This window comes from Periplaneta americana, chromosome 6, assembly GCF_040183065.1.
Source record: "Periplaneta americana isolate PAMFEO1 chromosome 6, P.americana_PAMFEO1_priV1, whole genome shotgun sequence".
In the NCBI taxonomy this organism is placed as follows: Eukaryota; Metazoa; Arthropoda; class Insecta; order Blattodea; family Blattidae; genus Periplaneta; species Periplaneta americana.
This window is the reverse complement of record NC_091122.1, coordinates 100,659,808-100,677,190: the sequence shown is the minus strand read 5'-3', so window position 1 is coordinate 100,677,190 and position 17,383 is coordinate 100,659,808. Positions and strand designations below refer to the sequence as shown.

Below are 17,383 nucleotides of genomic sequence, written 5' to 3'. Positions count from 1 at the left end.
TTAGCTTTTTTTATTTGTTAACTCATGCTTTATTTAAGGCATAAACAAATTGGAGGGGTAACGTGATTTATGGCCCACTCTGTATTACAACTTATGATAATGGCTACAACAATCTAATGAATCAGGAACGTTCTTCTATAATCTTAGATGCCTGAGGTGTAATTATAAACGTATTTTGTTATTCCATAGGTGGCTATTTTGTCTACTACGTACTCATATTGAAAAATAATACTTATTTAAATTATGTATATATCCTTTGATTTCCAGATAAGAGGGCTGAAAGGAAATGAACTTAAAGAAGAAATAAATACTTATATCGAAATGCTTGATATGGGAAGCAAGAGGGAAACTAAAGCCCAGAATCTGTCAGCAGGAATGCAGAGGAAACTTTCAGTTGCACTAGCATTTTGTGGTGGTACTAAGGTATGACATTTTATCTAGTCCGAGAGTTGAGTAAGTGGTATAATACGAATTCTCAGTGTAACAGTTTAATGAATAATTTTTGCTATCAAAAACACTCAGTAAGAGTTTCATCCCGCCGGAACTAATTGTGTAATTACTATTATGATCAGCACTGTTTGTATAGAGCTTTCTTGCATTGTTGCATAAATTTGACTTATTTTGAGAAATCTTTGGTTGAAGAATTATATTGTTTATTTTTCAGTCAATGACTTATCGCATAATATTTAAGGATTTATTCCTTTACTAGCCGTACCCGTGCGCTCCGCTGCACCCGTTAGAAATAAATATAAAGTAATTACATAATTAAAATAGGATATTTGATCCAGGGAACATTCGTGTTTGATAGAAGGATAAATCGTTTAATATTATACTTAATTTAAATTGCATCCAAATAATTAAAATGCGATCATTTTGGTCCAGAGACACTAATTTGGTGCAATGACAATTACTTTAACATGTTTCTTAATTTTTATTACATGCAACTATAGCTTAATGAAGATTGATATAATTTAGATTTAATGTGTATATTTTATTTTACTTGTTATAGGTTTCCTTTGAATTATGGTAATAACTTAATTTTAATCCTTGTTTTCTACGTATTCAGTAAATGGTTCTTGGCCCACTATGGTTCTGAACCCTTCAAATAACTTAAATTATGTTATATAATATTACATATTATATTATATTATATTATATTATATTATATTATATTATATTATATTATATTATATTATATTATATTATATTATATTATATCAGAAGTTACTGTAATAACATTATAGCATTATGTCCATCTAGAAAAACTACACTTTCCAATGGTGAAATAATAATTAATTTTACAAATCGGTTAATTTAGCTTCCGATATCACTTCATACAAACACAGAAACATTCTCTGTAGGCTATCTTTCATAGCTTTCGATTGTTGCTGTCCAAGGCCCCTTATAGACGAAGTCATTTGTTTTTTAATTCATTACACGGCCTTAGATGGGAGTTATCTTAATTTTAAAACTCATTTATCTCATTAAATATCAGTCCTATCAAAATTTTTCAAGGAATAAAACTTATCGAACATTATTTGTAAAGAAACTTTTGTTATGTAACATTTTTCACAAAAATCAATAATAAGCGAGATATTTGGATTTATTTAATTCAGGCCCCCTTATAATCCCCCTTTTAAATAATGTATTTTGAATGCCATATAGCCTAAAATCTAAGTTACAACGAACTTAATTTATATTCCAATTTTCATCGAAAATTCGTTCAGCCATTATCGCGTGAAAAGGTAACAAACATACAGACAGACAGACAGACATACAAACAAAAATTTCAAAAAAGCGATTTTCGGTTTCAGGGTGGTTAATTATATATGTTAGGCCCAATTATTTTTGGAAAATCGAAAATTACCAGAAAAATTTCGGCTACAGATTTATTATTAGTAGCCTATAGATATTACATTTAATGTTTTATGAACGTTTTCGTCGCCCAGCGACATCATTAGATAAAACTTTATGAATAGGCAATATTTTAACCTCAAATTTGTCAATACATGTACATCAAGCAACAATTATTACTATATAAAATAGATAAAACAATAAAATAAGAATAAGTTGAGTTAAAATCTAGATAAGAATACAAATATTTACAAAATATATTACGGGTCTTCACTTACATTTTAAGGTGGCCGCATAATTGGTTAATGTAAGTGAAAGCTCGCTTACAGTGTGACCCATTTTATTTAAAATGTGTAATGTTTACATTTGTTTACCCTAAGTGAAATAGTGACATATTATTCTAAATGGAAGAACTCAATTGATCTGTATTTAGGCCTACACTGGATTGGATATACAGCTTCAGTTTATAATATATGTTCAATTAGGGTTATTGCAATAATTTTGTGGTTTTCAAAAATAAATGGTGAATTTGTAATATGTTTTCTGGTGTTAGTATTATAGTATTATGTTCATAAACTATTAAATGTAATATAAAGGAATAAAAAAAAGGTATCCCCGTAACATGCCATGAAGGCACTTGGGGGGCATGGAGGTAGAGCCCCATGCTTTCCATGACCTCGGCACTAGAATGAGGTGGTGTGGTCGGCACCACGCTCTTACCGCCTTTTACCCCCGGGAAAGACCCGGTACTCAATTTTATAGGAGGCTGAGTGAACCTCGGGGCCGTTCTGAAAGTTTGGCAACGAGAAAAAATCCTGTCACAACCTGGGATCGAACCCCGGACCTTCCAGTCCGTAGCCAGCTGCTCTACCAACTGAGCTACCCGGCAGCCAATATAAAGGAATAAATACTTAAATATTATGCGATAAGTCGTTGACTGAAAAATTTGTTCAATTAAAGATCTCTTTAAGACTTATCTGGGGGAGGGGGAGAAAAAAATTTTTGAGAAGTTTGTTTTTAATAAATTTTATTACCCACGTGTTACAGCATTTTATCTTCAGCAGTATTTATTGGAAATCGTTTTCGATTTCATTCCATTTTACCAATGAACAATTTTTTCCCAATGGCGGTTAGTTGAATTTGGTCATTCACTCAAGCGTCACTATCAGTGGGAAACGCTCCGAAGCTATAGTGCCCTCGCTGTACCACGGGAGGCGAACTACAGTACATAATATCGCAAGATAATTATGATTAATGAATCAATTATGGAATGTCGATTGAGGAAACGGGAGTACCCCGAGAAAACCTATCACCAAGCACCGCCTTTGTCGACCACAAATTTTACTTGGATACACTAGAAATCGAACTCGGGTTAACAGCGTGGAAGACCGATGCTCTAGCCCAGGCATGCCCAGGATCTTACACCACAGATCATGCAGTTTACTTCGTGCTCGGTATGAGGGATGGATGCAGAGTCCGATCGCAAACTCGTTGCACCTACGCGAAAGACGAATTGACATCCACTTAGATGGACTCGTCCAAGAGTCTTGCTGGAGGGGTGTTTGAACAGTACGCTCTATGACAGGGATGTCGAACAGCGCTCTCGAGCTGTGAACTGCAGAGCCTTCACTCCTCCCTTACCGTGCAACGGTTGAACACAGGCAGCAGGCAGTCCGGCCGAATGATCGTAAACAAAAGTGAAACTGGGGCGGCTGGTACTTTGATAACTTTTATACATCTTACCAATTGATTAGGAACTCAGTTTAGATTTGCACTTGACGAACTCTGATAAACAAAGAATGTAGCCTACATGAGGATGAATTATGGTGATGATGATGATGATGATAATAATAATAATAATAATAATAATAATAATAATAATAATAATAATAATAATAGAGTTTTATTGACTGGATCATTCCATGAATGTTGTTCGTTAGTGACGGAGATAGGTAAATCATAATAATAATAATGTTGTTAATATCATGTTTAGAATATCAACTTTGTGTGTATGTGTTGTAGCAGTGCAACTTCAAGTTCAGAAACGTAAACTGTTTTGATGTATAAAATTTATTGCTTTTAGCGTGACTTGAAATTTGTTCATAGTTTTCGTTACAGATTCAAAAATATCTCCTCCTCGAGTTCGATCCTTTAGTGAAATGACATCTACAAGATCTCTATGAACATTGAAACCTGAATCGACACTCCTTATGAATATACTATAGCTAGCTGCGCCGGATCTTTGCGGTTGGTACTTTAATCAAGAGCTATAGTGAGTAATAAGTGAAAGTTTTCATTCTTGCTATCAGTTGTTCCTCCAAGTTATCCTCCATTTATGATACGCGCTCTGCAACAATATTACGAGACAAACATATAGATTTAAAATCATTAACGTAATCCGGCCATATCCCTTTTGTAACAGCTATGAGACAGCCTTTCACAAATTCTCCATCAGTAAATAGCTTTGAAGCCGTTGCAATAATTTCACAAATTTTGTAGCTAGCACGTACCAAACTTATTCTACTAACACCCGATGATGATGGAAGGTTTTCTGAATTCAATCTTGATTTTAATTCTTCTACAGCCTTTTCACGAGTGAAACCGGATAAATTTTCTGTCCATAAGCTTCAGCATGACGTGTAGAATTAAAATGCCTTTTAATATTATAATGGCTAATGTATCCAAGTTCTTTTCTACATATTAAGCAATGTGCCTTTTCGTCCTTTAAGATAAATAGATATTTATCTGTCCACTCACTAGTGAATCGTCGTTCCATATCCATACCAGCCGCCAGAGTTGATAAACACACTGCGTACAGAACACTGCTACAGCGAACTGACTGTCGTTTCAGCTCAGCTACGGTAGGAAACAGTATTAATCGTTTCACAGTTTGAGAGCGCTGTTCGACATCCCTGCTCTATGAGTAAGCAGCCGCCCGCACACACAGAACTCCCCCCACTCCGAAGCCTGAGAAAAAAGGTCGCGCATGTTGGTGCCACGAGTTTGCGATCAGGCTCTAACAGCTGAAAGAAGGGTAAAGCCAGTGCCGCACAAGCTACGATTTCTTCCAGCTTACGGGAGAGTAACAACAGTGGAGAATCGATTATGACAGTGAAGTGAGTATGGAAAATATGATATTAATAAATATAATAATGGTTATATCGTTAAATAATTCGTGCCACTTAATTACAATTATTCATTTCCAAACGCATTCTTTATGTAGTCTACAGCAGCCGTGGCGAAAAGGCCATGGTGCGCCGAGCCACTGTGTAAGCTGCAACGTGCATAGCACCTGTGGAGGGAGGCGGACAACCGAAGGGGAAATTAATGTTTAGGACGTGTAACGAAGAAAGAAATGAACAAGAAAACATAGGACACATTACCACAACCTAAAATTAACTGTCTTCAGAATGTCTCTGCGACAAAGTTTCAAAATCAGGAATTATGTCACTTACTGCCAATCGTAGTTGATCACGAATGTATGTGTCTGTCAGTCGTGATCTAAATTTGATTTTTAATATTTTCATTGTTGAAAATAATTTTTCACAAACGTAAGTTACAGCAACATGGCTTCAACAGAGCAAGCGAAAGAACGAAGCTTCAAATATTTATTTTTTTCCAAAGATTTGAAAAGTTCAATATCTGTCAAGTCTTTACATCTAGCTTTCATTTAACGTCACATTGTAAATCTGTGAGTTTAAATTGAAAATCTAACCGCATTATTCGTACATCTGCTGTAAAAGAATCGACGTACAGAGATGATAATGATGATGATGATGATGATGATAATAATAATAATAATAATAATAATAATAATAATAATAATAACACTTAACCTTTTAATGTTTCATCAGTAACATGCAGTATAATGCCGTTTTATGTTATACAACCGTTTTCCTAGTAATATTTGTGAACAAATCATACATTTAATATTTTCATCATATTGTAAGCAAAAGAATGCATCCTCCCATCCTACTTGAAACTTTCGTTTTTTATAGAGGTACATGGTTTCGAGAGAGATATTGCGACGATACGCCACTCGCAGGTTCTAGACAAATACAAATAGAACGGGGTTTGACTCCAGTGAGTAAGAGGGTGGGGGTTGTAGGTAGGAAGCGACAGAAAAGCACTGCGAGCCACAATGTGCTCGTGAGTCGCATTTTCGCCGCGGTTGGTCTACAGTATAGATATATATGTTACCTATGAAATAAACTCTTATTTTTAAACTTAAATTAGTCTTACAACGTCATCAAATCTTCTTGGACTTAAGTTCAATCATGCTATGTAACGGAAATTGTGATCTGTGAAATAAATTTAAGAAGTTAATGTACACTGCCAGAAAATAATGTAATAAATGGTTAGTTTTCGTTGTAAGCTTAAATATTGCTAATATATAAGTATATTTTTAGTCACATCTTAAATTATTCGAACTTTGCCAAATTATTATTATTATTATTATTATTATTATTATTATTATTATTATTATTATTATTATTATTGTAGGGATTCGTAACAAGCTGTTTTTTTACGGAGATGGGTTGTTAGCCCTTCGCCCAACCCCCAAGCTGGAGGACCACCCCTTATCGGCTGTCCACGACAGCTTATTCAATATTATATGAAATTATTGGGGATCATCAGTGCGGTTTTCGGCGTGATAGATCGACTATTGATCAAATTTTTTCTATTCGACAGATAATGGAGACAAAATGGGAGTATAAGGGTACAGTACATCAGTTATTCATAGATTTCAAAAAGGCATATGAGTCGGTTAAGAGGGAAGTATTATATGATATTCTTATTGAATTTGGTATTCCCAAGAAACTAGTTCGATTAATTAAAATGTGTCTCAGTGAAACATACAGCAGAGTCCGTATAGGTCAGTTTCTATCTGATGCTTTTCCATTCACTGCGGGCTAAAGCAGGGAGATGCACTATCACCTTTACTTTTTAACTTTGCTCTAGAGTATGCCATTAGGAAAGTTCAGGATAACAGGCAGGGTTTGGAATTGAACGGGTTACATCAGCTTCTTGTCTATGCAGATGACGTGAATATGTTAGGAGAAAATACACAAACGATTAGGGAAAACACGGAAATTTTACTTGAAGCAAGTAAAGCGATCGGTTTGGAAGTAAATTCCGAAAAGACAAAGTATATGATTATGTCTCGTGACTAGAATATTGTACGAAATGGAAATATAAAAATTGGAGATTTATCCTTCGAAGAGGTGGAAAAATTAAAATATCTTGGAGCAACAGTAACAAATATAAATGACACTCGGGAGGAAATTAAACGCAGAATAAATATGGGAAATGCGTGTTATTATTCGGTTGAGAAGCTCTTATCATCCAGTCTGCTGTCCAAAAATCTGAAAGTTAGAATTTATAAAACAGTTATATTACCAGTTCTTCTGTATGGTTGTGAAAATTGGACTCTCACTCTGAGAGAGGAACATGGGTTAAGGGTGTTTGAAAATAAGGTGCTTAGGAAAATATTTGGGGCTAAACGGGATGAAGTTACAGGAGAATGGAGAAAGTTACACAACACAGAACTGCACGCATTGTATTCTTCACCTGACATAATTAGGAACTTAAAATCCAGACGTTTGAGATGGGCAGGGCATGTAGCACGTATGGGCGAATCCAGAAATGCATATAGAGTGTTAGTTGGGAGACCGGAGGGAAAAAGACCTTTAGGGAGGCCGAGACGTAGATGGGAGGATAATATTAAAATGGATTTGAGGGAGGTGGGATATGATGATAGAGACTGGATTAATCTTGCACAGGATAGGGACCGATGGCGGGCTTATGTGAGGGCGGCAATGAACCTTCGGGTCCCTTAAAAGCCATTTGTAAGTAAGTATTATTATTATTATTATTATTATTATTATTATTATTATTATTATTATTATTATTATTATTATAGGAGAACAACTTAGTAAACTCCGTTGGTTTGCGCATACGTCAATCTTAAAGAGTGACACAATGTACTATTCACCTTCTCCTTCCTAATTGTCAACCAATAACCAGTTACTGTAGCCGTTCGGCTAACGGTGCATCAAGCAAAATATTTAGGTGCATGCATGTTATAGGCCATTCGTTATCTCGTGAAACCAAATGCATGCTTGCGCCTTTGCTCATAGTAAGAACATTATGCTGATGGTTAGTTTACTAGCTGCAAGTAGAAACGTATCTAGGGAGGGGAGCTTCCCAGTCTACTTTCATCTTTCCCTCACACTCAAGTTGGTTTGGATAACTAATGTCCTGTCCATATCAACATTTATTCTGTATGGGTAAAAAATGAAAACATCATCATTTACAGTTGCTTTGAATAAATTATATAGTACCAATTTTATTCTATTTGTTTGCGTTATTCGAGTAGCAAATTATATTTTATATTCATACAGTGCATACATATTATCTTTCCACGCTCGCATGTCTACAGTGCGTTGTGCAATGATGCTTCTGCTCTACATCCGCGAGTGTGGAAAGATAAAATATATGCACAATATCTTAAATCAGTTAACTCATAAAGCAAAATACGAATAGAATCCGTTAAACTGGAGACAGCTTTACTGAGTTTAAGACACTGAAAACCACTATTTATATCAAAATTCAAACAACTGTTTCTTTAATTATGACAATATGGTCTACAATTTTGGTGTATGAAAGAATAGGCAAAATGTTAAACTTGAGTTATTTTGTTTCTGTAGTAGGTATCTAACAATGTCACGTCCCTAAACTCGATTGAATCAAAATTAAATTGCACTGAACATTCTTTAATTGAATTTAGTGTTAAATTCTTGTAAATGTACTGTGGTGCAGGTGGTGATACTAGATGAACCCTCAAGTAATTTGGACCCAACAGCTCGTCGAAGCTTATGGAACCTCTTGTTGGATAAGAAACATGGGCGCACAATTATGCTTACTACACATTTTATGGACGAGGCAGAAATTTTAGGGGACCGGATTGCTATAATGCATAATGGCGCTTTGGTCTGCTGTGGTACTCCATTTTTTCTCAAACAGAAATATGGTGAGTAGCTACATAGAAATAAAAGTTATTAACAATTGCAGTGGGAATAATACTGACGGTTGTGGTGGTTATGGTGGCGGTAATGTTGGCAGTGACTTAGTGAGGGTGATGACAGGCGCCACAGGGTGAAAGGTGGTGGCAGCAACCGCAGAGTGAGGTTGGCAGTGATAGCAGAATGAAAGATGATATTCGCTGTTTCATGGTGACAGCAGCTGAGATGATTGTAGCAACCAGTTAGTGAGGGATAGGCGCCACAGGGTGAAAGGTGGTGGCAGCAACCGCGGAGTGAGGTTGGCAGTGACAGCAGAATGAAAGATGATATTAGCTGTTTCATGGTGACAGCAGCTGAGATGATTGTAGCAACCAGTTAGTGAGGGATAGGCGCCACAGGGTGAAAGGTGGTGGCAGCAACCGCGGAGTGAGGTTGGCAGTGACAGCAGAATGAAAGATGATATTAGCTGTTTCATGGTGACAGCAGCTGAGATGATTGTAGCAACCAGTTAGTGAGGGATAGGCGCCACAGGGTGAAAGGTGGTGGCAGCAACCGCGGAGTGAGGTTGGCAGTGACAGCAGAATGAAAGATGATAGTAGCAGTTTCATGGTGAGGGATGATGACAGCAGCTGCGGAATGAGAGATGAGGGATAATGGCAGCAGCCGCAGAATTAGCGATGACAGCAACAGCAAAGGCGTGATGTTAGCTGCCCAGAATATGGAGTGATAACAGCAGCAACAGCAGGATTAAGGGATGATAGTAACTACCATGGAGTGGGGGTGATGACATGAGTAGTCGAATGAGGGGTGATGGCAACGTAAGCGTAGTGAGGGATGCTTGCAGAAGTAGTTGACTAGAAATGGAGGCAGTAGTGTTGACGTGAAGAGTGGTGGTAGCTGTGGGGTATAATGACCTGAGTTTGGAGCGTCAGTGGTGGTCGTGATATTAATGATACTAGTAATTTAATGTACGAACATTACCGTCGGAGTGCCCTGAATAACATGACAAAGTATACCTATGAAAATGTAATAATTTTAAATAGTAAAACAAGAACATAAATATAAATTTAGAATATGTTACATAACAAGTGTAAATAATTGAAATTATGTACTATTGATATATACAGTAAATGATAGATAAGAATCTGAATAGATGACATAAGGGCCATAAGGACGATTTCTTTACAGATTATTCTGGTGAATTAAATCGTTCACGAAAATTATGTACATGTTACAGTCAGAAAGCGAAACCCGTCAAAACCCGAAGTTTCTAGGGAATTCTAGTTCTCACTTACGTAATTCAGTTACATCTAGAAATAACTATTGCTCTTTAGGAAATTCTAGTTTTGACTAATATAATTAAGTTAGATCTAGAAATAAATTATTATTATTATTATTATTATTATTATTATTGGTGGTGGTGGTGGTGGTGGTGGTGGTGGTAGTGGTGGTAAAAACCCGTTGTAACGATTTTAGAACGCTAAATCCGTCAAAAACCCGACGAAATTCTAGTTTTCACTTACGTAATTTAGTTACATCTAGAAATATTTTATTACTAAAAAGACTTTAGGAAAGTGATACTTGCACATGAACATTATTCTTACTATTGTCGTTGTCGTAGTCGTAGTCGTTGTTGTCGTTGCAGCTGCTGCTGTTGTTGTTGAAAAACAAAGTAGTTCTATTACACAAATAATTAATACTATTGTGACATTTAAAGTTGCAGAGATTTTTTTTTCACACACAAGCACCACTTCGAAACAATTTTTTTTTTTTGCAAGCACAACGAACGAACCCTTGTCCGCTTCCGATGGTTACTTTCTTTGCTGCAGTCCTCAGCAAAAACATTGAATATTTCTTCATTTGAAGACAATAAACTTATTTTGAAGACCTACGATATTGCTATACTGCAGTACTGACCGTAGTAAATATTTCCAATATATTCTATACCTATTAGGCTTTCTTATTTCAGTTAAAACAACTGAAAACTGAAGGTCAGTGCATTCTTTCAATAGTTCTGCGCATGTAAGAATACTGTAGTTATGAATTCCGCATCCCCCCAACATTGAGAGGTTAAGTTAGTGATTTAAGGAATCATTAGACCCACTGAACATTCGAGAAATTCATTTATAATATTTAAAAACTCTTTATATTTAATGAATGAGATATTGTTCGAGAAACCGGCAATGTGATTTATTTTAATAACAGATAATATGTATAGATCAATTACAAAAGAAAGTGTAAATGAACTCCCTCAATAAAAGTAGGAAGATAGGCAGTATTTATAAATTTAAAAAAGAAAGTCTAAATGAACTGTTTCAGTAATAACTTGGACGAATAGGAAAGTAATTAGAAGAAGAATAAAAAATAAGAAATAAAATTGGTTACAAAATAAATATATCACTGTTAAAAATTCGCTTTCTTATTTACGTGTATAGCACTCAACATATCATTTTGCGTCTTGGAGTAATTATCGAGAAGAATTTTTGATGATGCAGTTGCTGTTGTCATTTTCACAAAGTCAATAGACTATTTTTGCTACCGCAAATACAAATACCTTTAACAATGTTATTTTATGGTAGTGTCAGAATATACTCCCTTCTCACTTAATGAACACAATATACAGTGCATTAATATGTTTATGTTTATCATGCATGGATAGAAACAAACTCAAATTTTTCGGAAACCATCAGCTGCCTAAGACTAATAACATAGCTTGTTATTTGCATCACCATTTCTGGTGGAATTGATGATGCATAACGATTTGTCTTTTGGAAGTATTTTTCGTATTCACATTCTAATTCCTGAGTATTTACCACCAAGCTTGCATTTTCCTGATAGTTGGCTTTCTTGTTGATTTTGAATGACATAAAACCACATTATTATGTCATGCATTCTAAATAATCTTACATTAAAATACTAGAGAATATACCAAAAACATTTTCTTTGATAAAATTATTAATTTATTACTATTTTGTACATCAAATGTAACGTCACTAATGTCAGCACAAATTCTAATATATAATTTCCATCCTAAGATACTTTTTGCGTGTAATTTTTGTTTATCCTCAAAATATTATAGTTTCCCCATGCCAATTGCCGATAACAGCGAAAACTTGATTCCAGTTTATCTATTTGGAACTTTCCAGACAGTATATACTGCACACTTAAATCATTTAGTCAATGGGAAGAGTCTTTAGTTAAGGTCCCTTTTATTGGAAGACTTACATTCATTAATTTCATTCCATGTCTAAGCATCTCTTGATGAAAATACTAGCCTCTCACCAATAATTATGTTTTCAAACGGTAAGAACAATTTTTTCTTTTCACTTTACCTGCCATGGATCCTTTTTATATTTAACTATCCACCATCTTTCAACACGATATGTGTGAAGTAGAACGTATCGGACTCTGCCTCGAAGAACTGACAGCAACTAATGTTTTTACTCTCCGAAGTAAAGCATCTGTCCGGCATCTGAAGTTAAATTAAAATCAAGGATTATAGTTAAGGTTTATAATATCAGTGGTTGATTTTATTGTACAAGTGCATTCCATTATTTTCTTTTTCTAAATATCCATTGTCCTGTAGGTTGTATTTCGCATAACTCTCTTACAGTGGTTACAGAATATCTCCGAGCCTGACGACCGTTACTATAAAGATTTCGATTCCCGGAAGCGGACTTGTGGGATGAAAGGACGGGCGTGGTGACATTACAAGTGTGAAAACAAATCCTTCACACTACTGAAGTTAAAAATATCCGCTCACTGTCATTGCCAAACTCATTTACTTCACTGTAATAGAGGAGCATCATAGGAAGTGTTGAGTAATCGATGTTTTCAGTTTTAACAAACACGTATGATAATACGCTCTGCTGAATTACTGGTTAGTTTCTCTTGATCTCGTTCTCCTTTCTCTGTGACATAGGGCAGGCTCAATGATATTTTGTGGCCACTGTTTATGTTGATTTCTCCTGTATGGTCTTGTTGTCTGTCTTTCTCAAGGCAGTCATCTCAAAAGATTAAGTTTTTGTTTGTTTTTGAGTATCAGTTCTTATTTTTATTGTATATGTTAATACTGGTCGAATTATAGTTTTGTATATTATCGGTTCTATTACTTTTTAAATATTTATTCCTGCATATATAATGAATCAAGAAGATCATAATATTATTGTCGCTTTACTTACCTGTCATTTGAATTATTCTTTCGAAAATCTATAATTTTATTTTGAAGTTCCAGTTTTCATTTTAGGGGTTTCTTAGTGACGATGAGCTTTTTGATTCGGACAGTAAAGATCTTGTTGTAAATGAAATGATAGATTTGAGATTTTTTCAGATTATCTGTTGTCTTAGTCCGTTATAGTTAACGGTTAAATAACTAGCAGAGACACAGAAGCAGTTACCCACCAACAAGTTACAATATAAATAGCAGAGACACAGAAGCAGTTACTCACCAACAAGTTACAATATAAATAGCAGAGACACAGAAGCAGTTACTCATGAACAAGTTACAATATAAATAGCAGATACACAGAAGCAGTTAGTCACGAACAAGTTACAATATAGATAGCAGAGACACAGAAGCAGTTACTCATGAACAAGTTACAATATAAATAGCAGATACACAGAAGCAGTTAGTCACGAACAAGTTACAATATAAATAGCAGAGACACAGAAGCAGTTACTCACGAACAAGTTACAATATAAATAGCAGATACACAGAAGCAGTTATTCACGAACAAGTTACAATATAAATAGCAGACACAGAAGCAGTTATTCACGAACAAGTTACAATATAAATAGTAGACACAGAAGCAGTTACTTACGAACAAGTTACAATATAAATAGCAGATACTCAAGCAGTAACTTACTAGCAAATAATATTTAAACGTTACATCACTTGCAAGAATGATTAAAAAACAATTGGAATCACATTGATAGCAGAAATACATTAACATATTAGGATTATTAAACTTAAAAAATGAAACATTAACACTTACATTTTTGATTTAATAAAATCTTTCAAAGAGGACAATAATGAAGACTTCAATACTTATAACCAGGGAACGGATTTATATGGACTAAAAATATATGAAATATGTAAATATATATGTAGTTATTTTTACCAAAATATGGAATTAAATATGGATTTTTACCAAAATATGGAATTAAATATGGACTTAAAATTATAAAAAAATGACTATGTACGTTAAATATTGGTACATTTTAATCAAACTAAACAAAAAATATAATGGACGTACCTTATCTTCCAATGTAGTTTCAACAAAACACAATTTTTATTGTCTGTTACCATAACAATAGGTTACAAACATTTCTTTCAAGTGCTGAAAAGTGAATCTTCTTCTATTGTCTCTGAGGATAGATTTATACTGACTAAAAGAGCGTTCGACGTCACAAGAAGTAACTGGTACATAATTCAATTTCACAATGTCTGCTGGGGATAAGTCCAAGTTAATCTTCACTGTTGATTCACCACTCATCACAGCAACAACCTTTTGTAGTTCTTCATATCCAGGGTTTTTTGAAAGTACAGTGTCCACCTTAGCTCTTACTGCATCTGCAACTTTACCTCTACCACGATTCAGTTGTTCCACAGTACTATTTATAATTTCAAAACTTTCAGATAGTGAAAGGTGCCTATTTTGGAGACTTTTGAGCGTTTTTATGATGCATGAAAATGTATGCTGAATGTGAGCTAAGTCATTCTTCACACTTATGTCACAGGTAACTGTTTTCGCAGTATCAATTGAGACTGCATCTTCAGAGTCCAATGCAAGGAGAACATTGTTAATAGAGTCTATATGTTCGGCATAATATTCAACTGCTTCTAGCCATGTACCCCATCTAGTTAAAATTGGCTTTGGTGGCAATGGAATTTCAGGGTACATTTCTTTCAACACGTTAACTCTACTGGGAGCTTTGAGAAATACTTTTTTCACTGATGAAATCAACAAATCTACTTTAGGGAAATTGTCTCTGACCACTTCTGCCACACGATGAAATGCATGCGCCACACAAGTAAAATGAGTCAATTTAGGATATACAACAGATAATGCTTGTCCAGCTTTGACCATATAAGGGGCAGCATCGCTAATAAAGAATAACACATTATCGTACATAATACCCTTTGGCCACAGGATACCCATAGCTTCGTTGAACAGTTTAACTATAGTTTTGTTATTGCACTTTTCTAGAACATCACAATGTAAAAGAATTCGTTCAGAATATTGTTCACTTAACAAACCGATAACTACATTACCAACAAGTCTACCTTCTTTGTCGGGAGTCTCATCAATGGAAACCCAAATTGAACTATCTTTAATTTCATCTCTTATCTTCTGTATTGTCTCATCGTAGATGGATGGAGCATACGTCTTCCTAAGTGTTGACTCATCCGGGATTGTATGTTGAGTATATTTTTCAAGGAATTCCCTGAAGACCTTATTCTTTAGTTTGTAGAGAGGAATATCAGCAGAGATGAGAGAACGGCACAGGTCGATGTTAAACTCAGATCTTACATTCGATGTTGTTGGTTGTGTTAAAAACAATTGTCTCTGCTTGGAATTTAGTTGTTTGTTGGCCTGATGTTTACTAGTTGTAATGTGTTGTTGCACCAGGAACTTTTGTGTAGATGATACTGCACACTGACACAAATTACAAAATAATATTTTATTGTCAGTTGATAAACCATCTTCTTTAAATTCTGAAATGTAACTTGTTAGTTTTGATTTTAAATTGACTGAATGACGTACTTTTGGCATATTTACCGTCTTTATAGTATGATTTACAAAACTGAACCTATGTGTACTCTGACTGGCATTTAACTGTTGAGCTGCACAACTGAAGTCTGTTAAAAATTTTAAATTAAATTAATACAGTTTTGTAACTTACTTTCCCATTGTTGATAGGACTGCTAATTTTCAAATAACTCTGATGTTAAAGGGATTACTGAACATGTGTTTAAATCTCTATTGTTGAAATGTATTTTTAAAAGTTAATGGAATTTTGTTTTGTTTTATTGTTAAACCTAATATAATATGGACTGTTTTATATGAAATATGGAAAATATATGGAAATTAACGAAAATATGTACTAAACTCTAAAATATGGAAAAATATGGAAAATAAAAGTAGGATTTTTCAACCCTACACATTGTGAAACATAAAGATAATGCAAAATATAAATTATATTAGCTTTATAAGTAAATATGTATTTACATATAAATCCTTTCCCTGCTTATAACAAAGAAACAAATTCAAATTCCTATTAAACAGACAACTACAGTCCACTCACCATCGGTACACAATAATATATATATATATATATATATATATATATATATATATATATATATATATATATATATATATATAATAGATTTGGTCAATTTCATAGCTAACTACCTGCGATATTATACCGACATAACTATAATCATTAACTTGTATGATAATTAGCGTAAAATGTAGAACAATTTAAAATAAGAATACACTATAATAAATCATAGAATTACTGCTAACTTCACTAGACTTACTACCATGTGGATTACTGAATTACAGTATTTCAATGTTTTCTTTTTACTGATTTCAATATTAGTCCCTGCCATTCAGCTGATTCGCACTGGATACATTTTTTTATCAGGTTCGCTGAAACAGTTTTAAGAATATCGAAAATATGATACTTTTTCTTAATAAGTTGCACATATTATAAAATAGAAAAAATTATAATAATAAATATTACACAATGCATATTCAATAATATTATCATCACCAAGATAACAAAAAAGAAAAAATATACCTGCTGATTTATTATACGAATTTAAATAAGCCATAGGCGGATTTGTTTACTTACTTAGTTACGTACGTATTTTATTTGTTCTGGCAGAGTTCCGGCCATTAGGCCATCTCTTTCACTTTCTCGTAGGCGGATTTAGGGAGAGAACTGGGAACATTAAGCCCTCAAAATTACTGTAGTTGCTTTATGTATTGTTGTTTTATTTATTTAGTAACTTACGTATGTGTTTGTTTGTTTATTTATTTATTAGTAGCCTATTAATCAATGTATTCTCTTATTATATAATTTCATTAATTTACTACATTTTTTCCTTGTCTTGGCTAAGGCTGATCCAGAGTTGCGCTCGGGCGCGGATTTGATTCCCGCTTGGGCTGATTATCTGGTTAGGTTTTTTCTAAGGTTTTCACCAACCGTAAGGCAAATTTCATGTAATTTCTGGCGAATCCTCGACCTCATCTCGCTATCACAAATCCCATCGACTCTAAAGGACATTGTAGTTCATATAGCGTCATTAAATAATCAAGTAAAAAAATTACATTTCTTACTGTTGTTGAACTGTATAAAAATATTATTTCGTTGTTCTTTTCTTATTATTAATGTAAGACAGGGTTAATTTACAAACTAGTCCCTCTTAACACTGTCAGACTTATTCAGAAACGTCAATACCTTGTAATTAATTATAGATATTTTTTTCAGTT

General features: G+C 34.2%; 1 protein-coding gene across 1 annotated transcript in view; it reads left to right on the top strand.

Annotated features, from left to right (window-relative positions):
* Positions 1-321: 321 nt before the first annotated feature.
* LOC138702258 (ATP-binding cassette sub-family A member 17-like) overlaps positions 322-17,383 on the top strand; it is a 31,342-nt gene continuing 14,280 nt past the window's right edge. Inside the window, exons 1-2 of the mRNA XM_069829842.1 lie at positions 322-423; positions 8,677-8,887. Coding sequence (XP_069685943.1) covers positions 322-423; positions 8,677-8,887 — 313 coding nt within the window. The remainder of the gene's footprint in view (positions 424-8,676; positions 8,888-17,383) is intronic.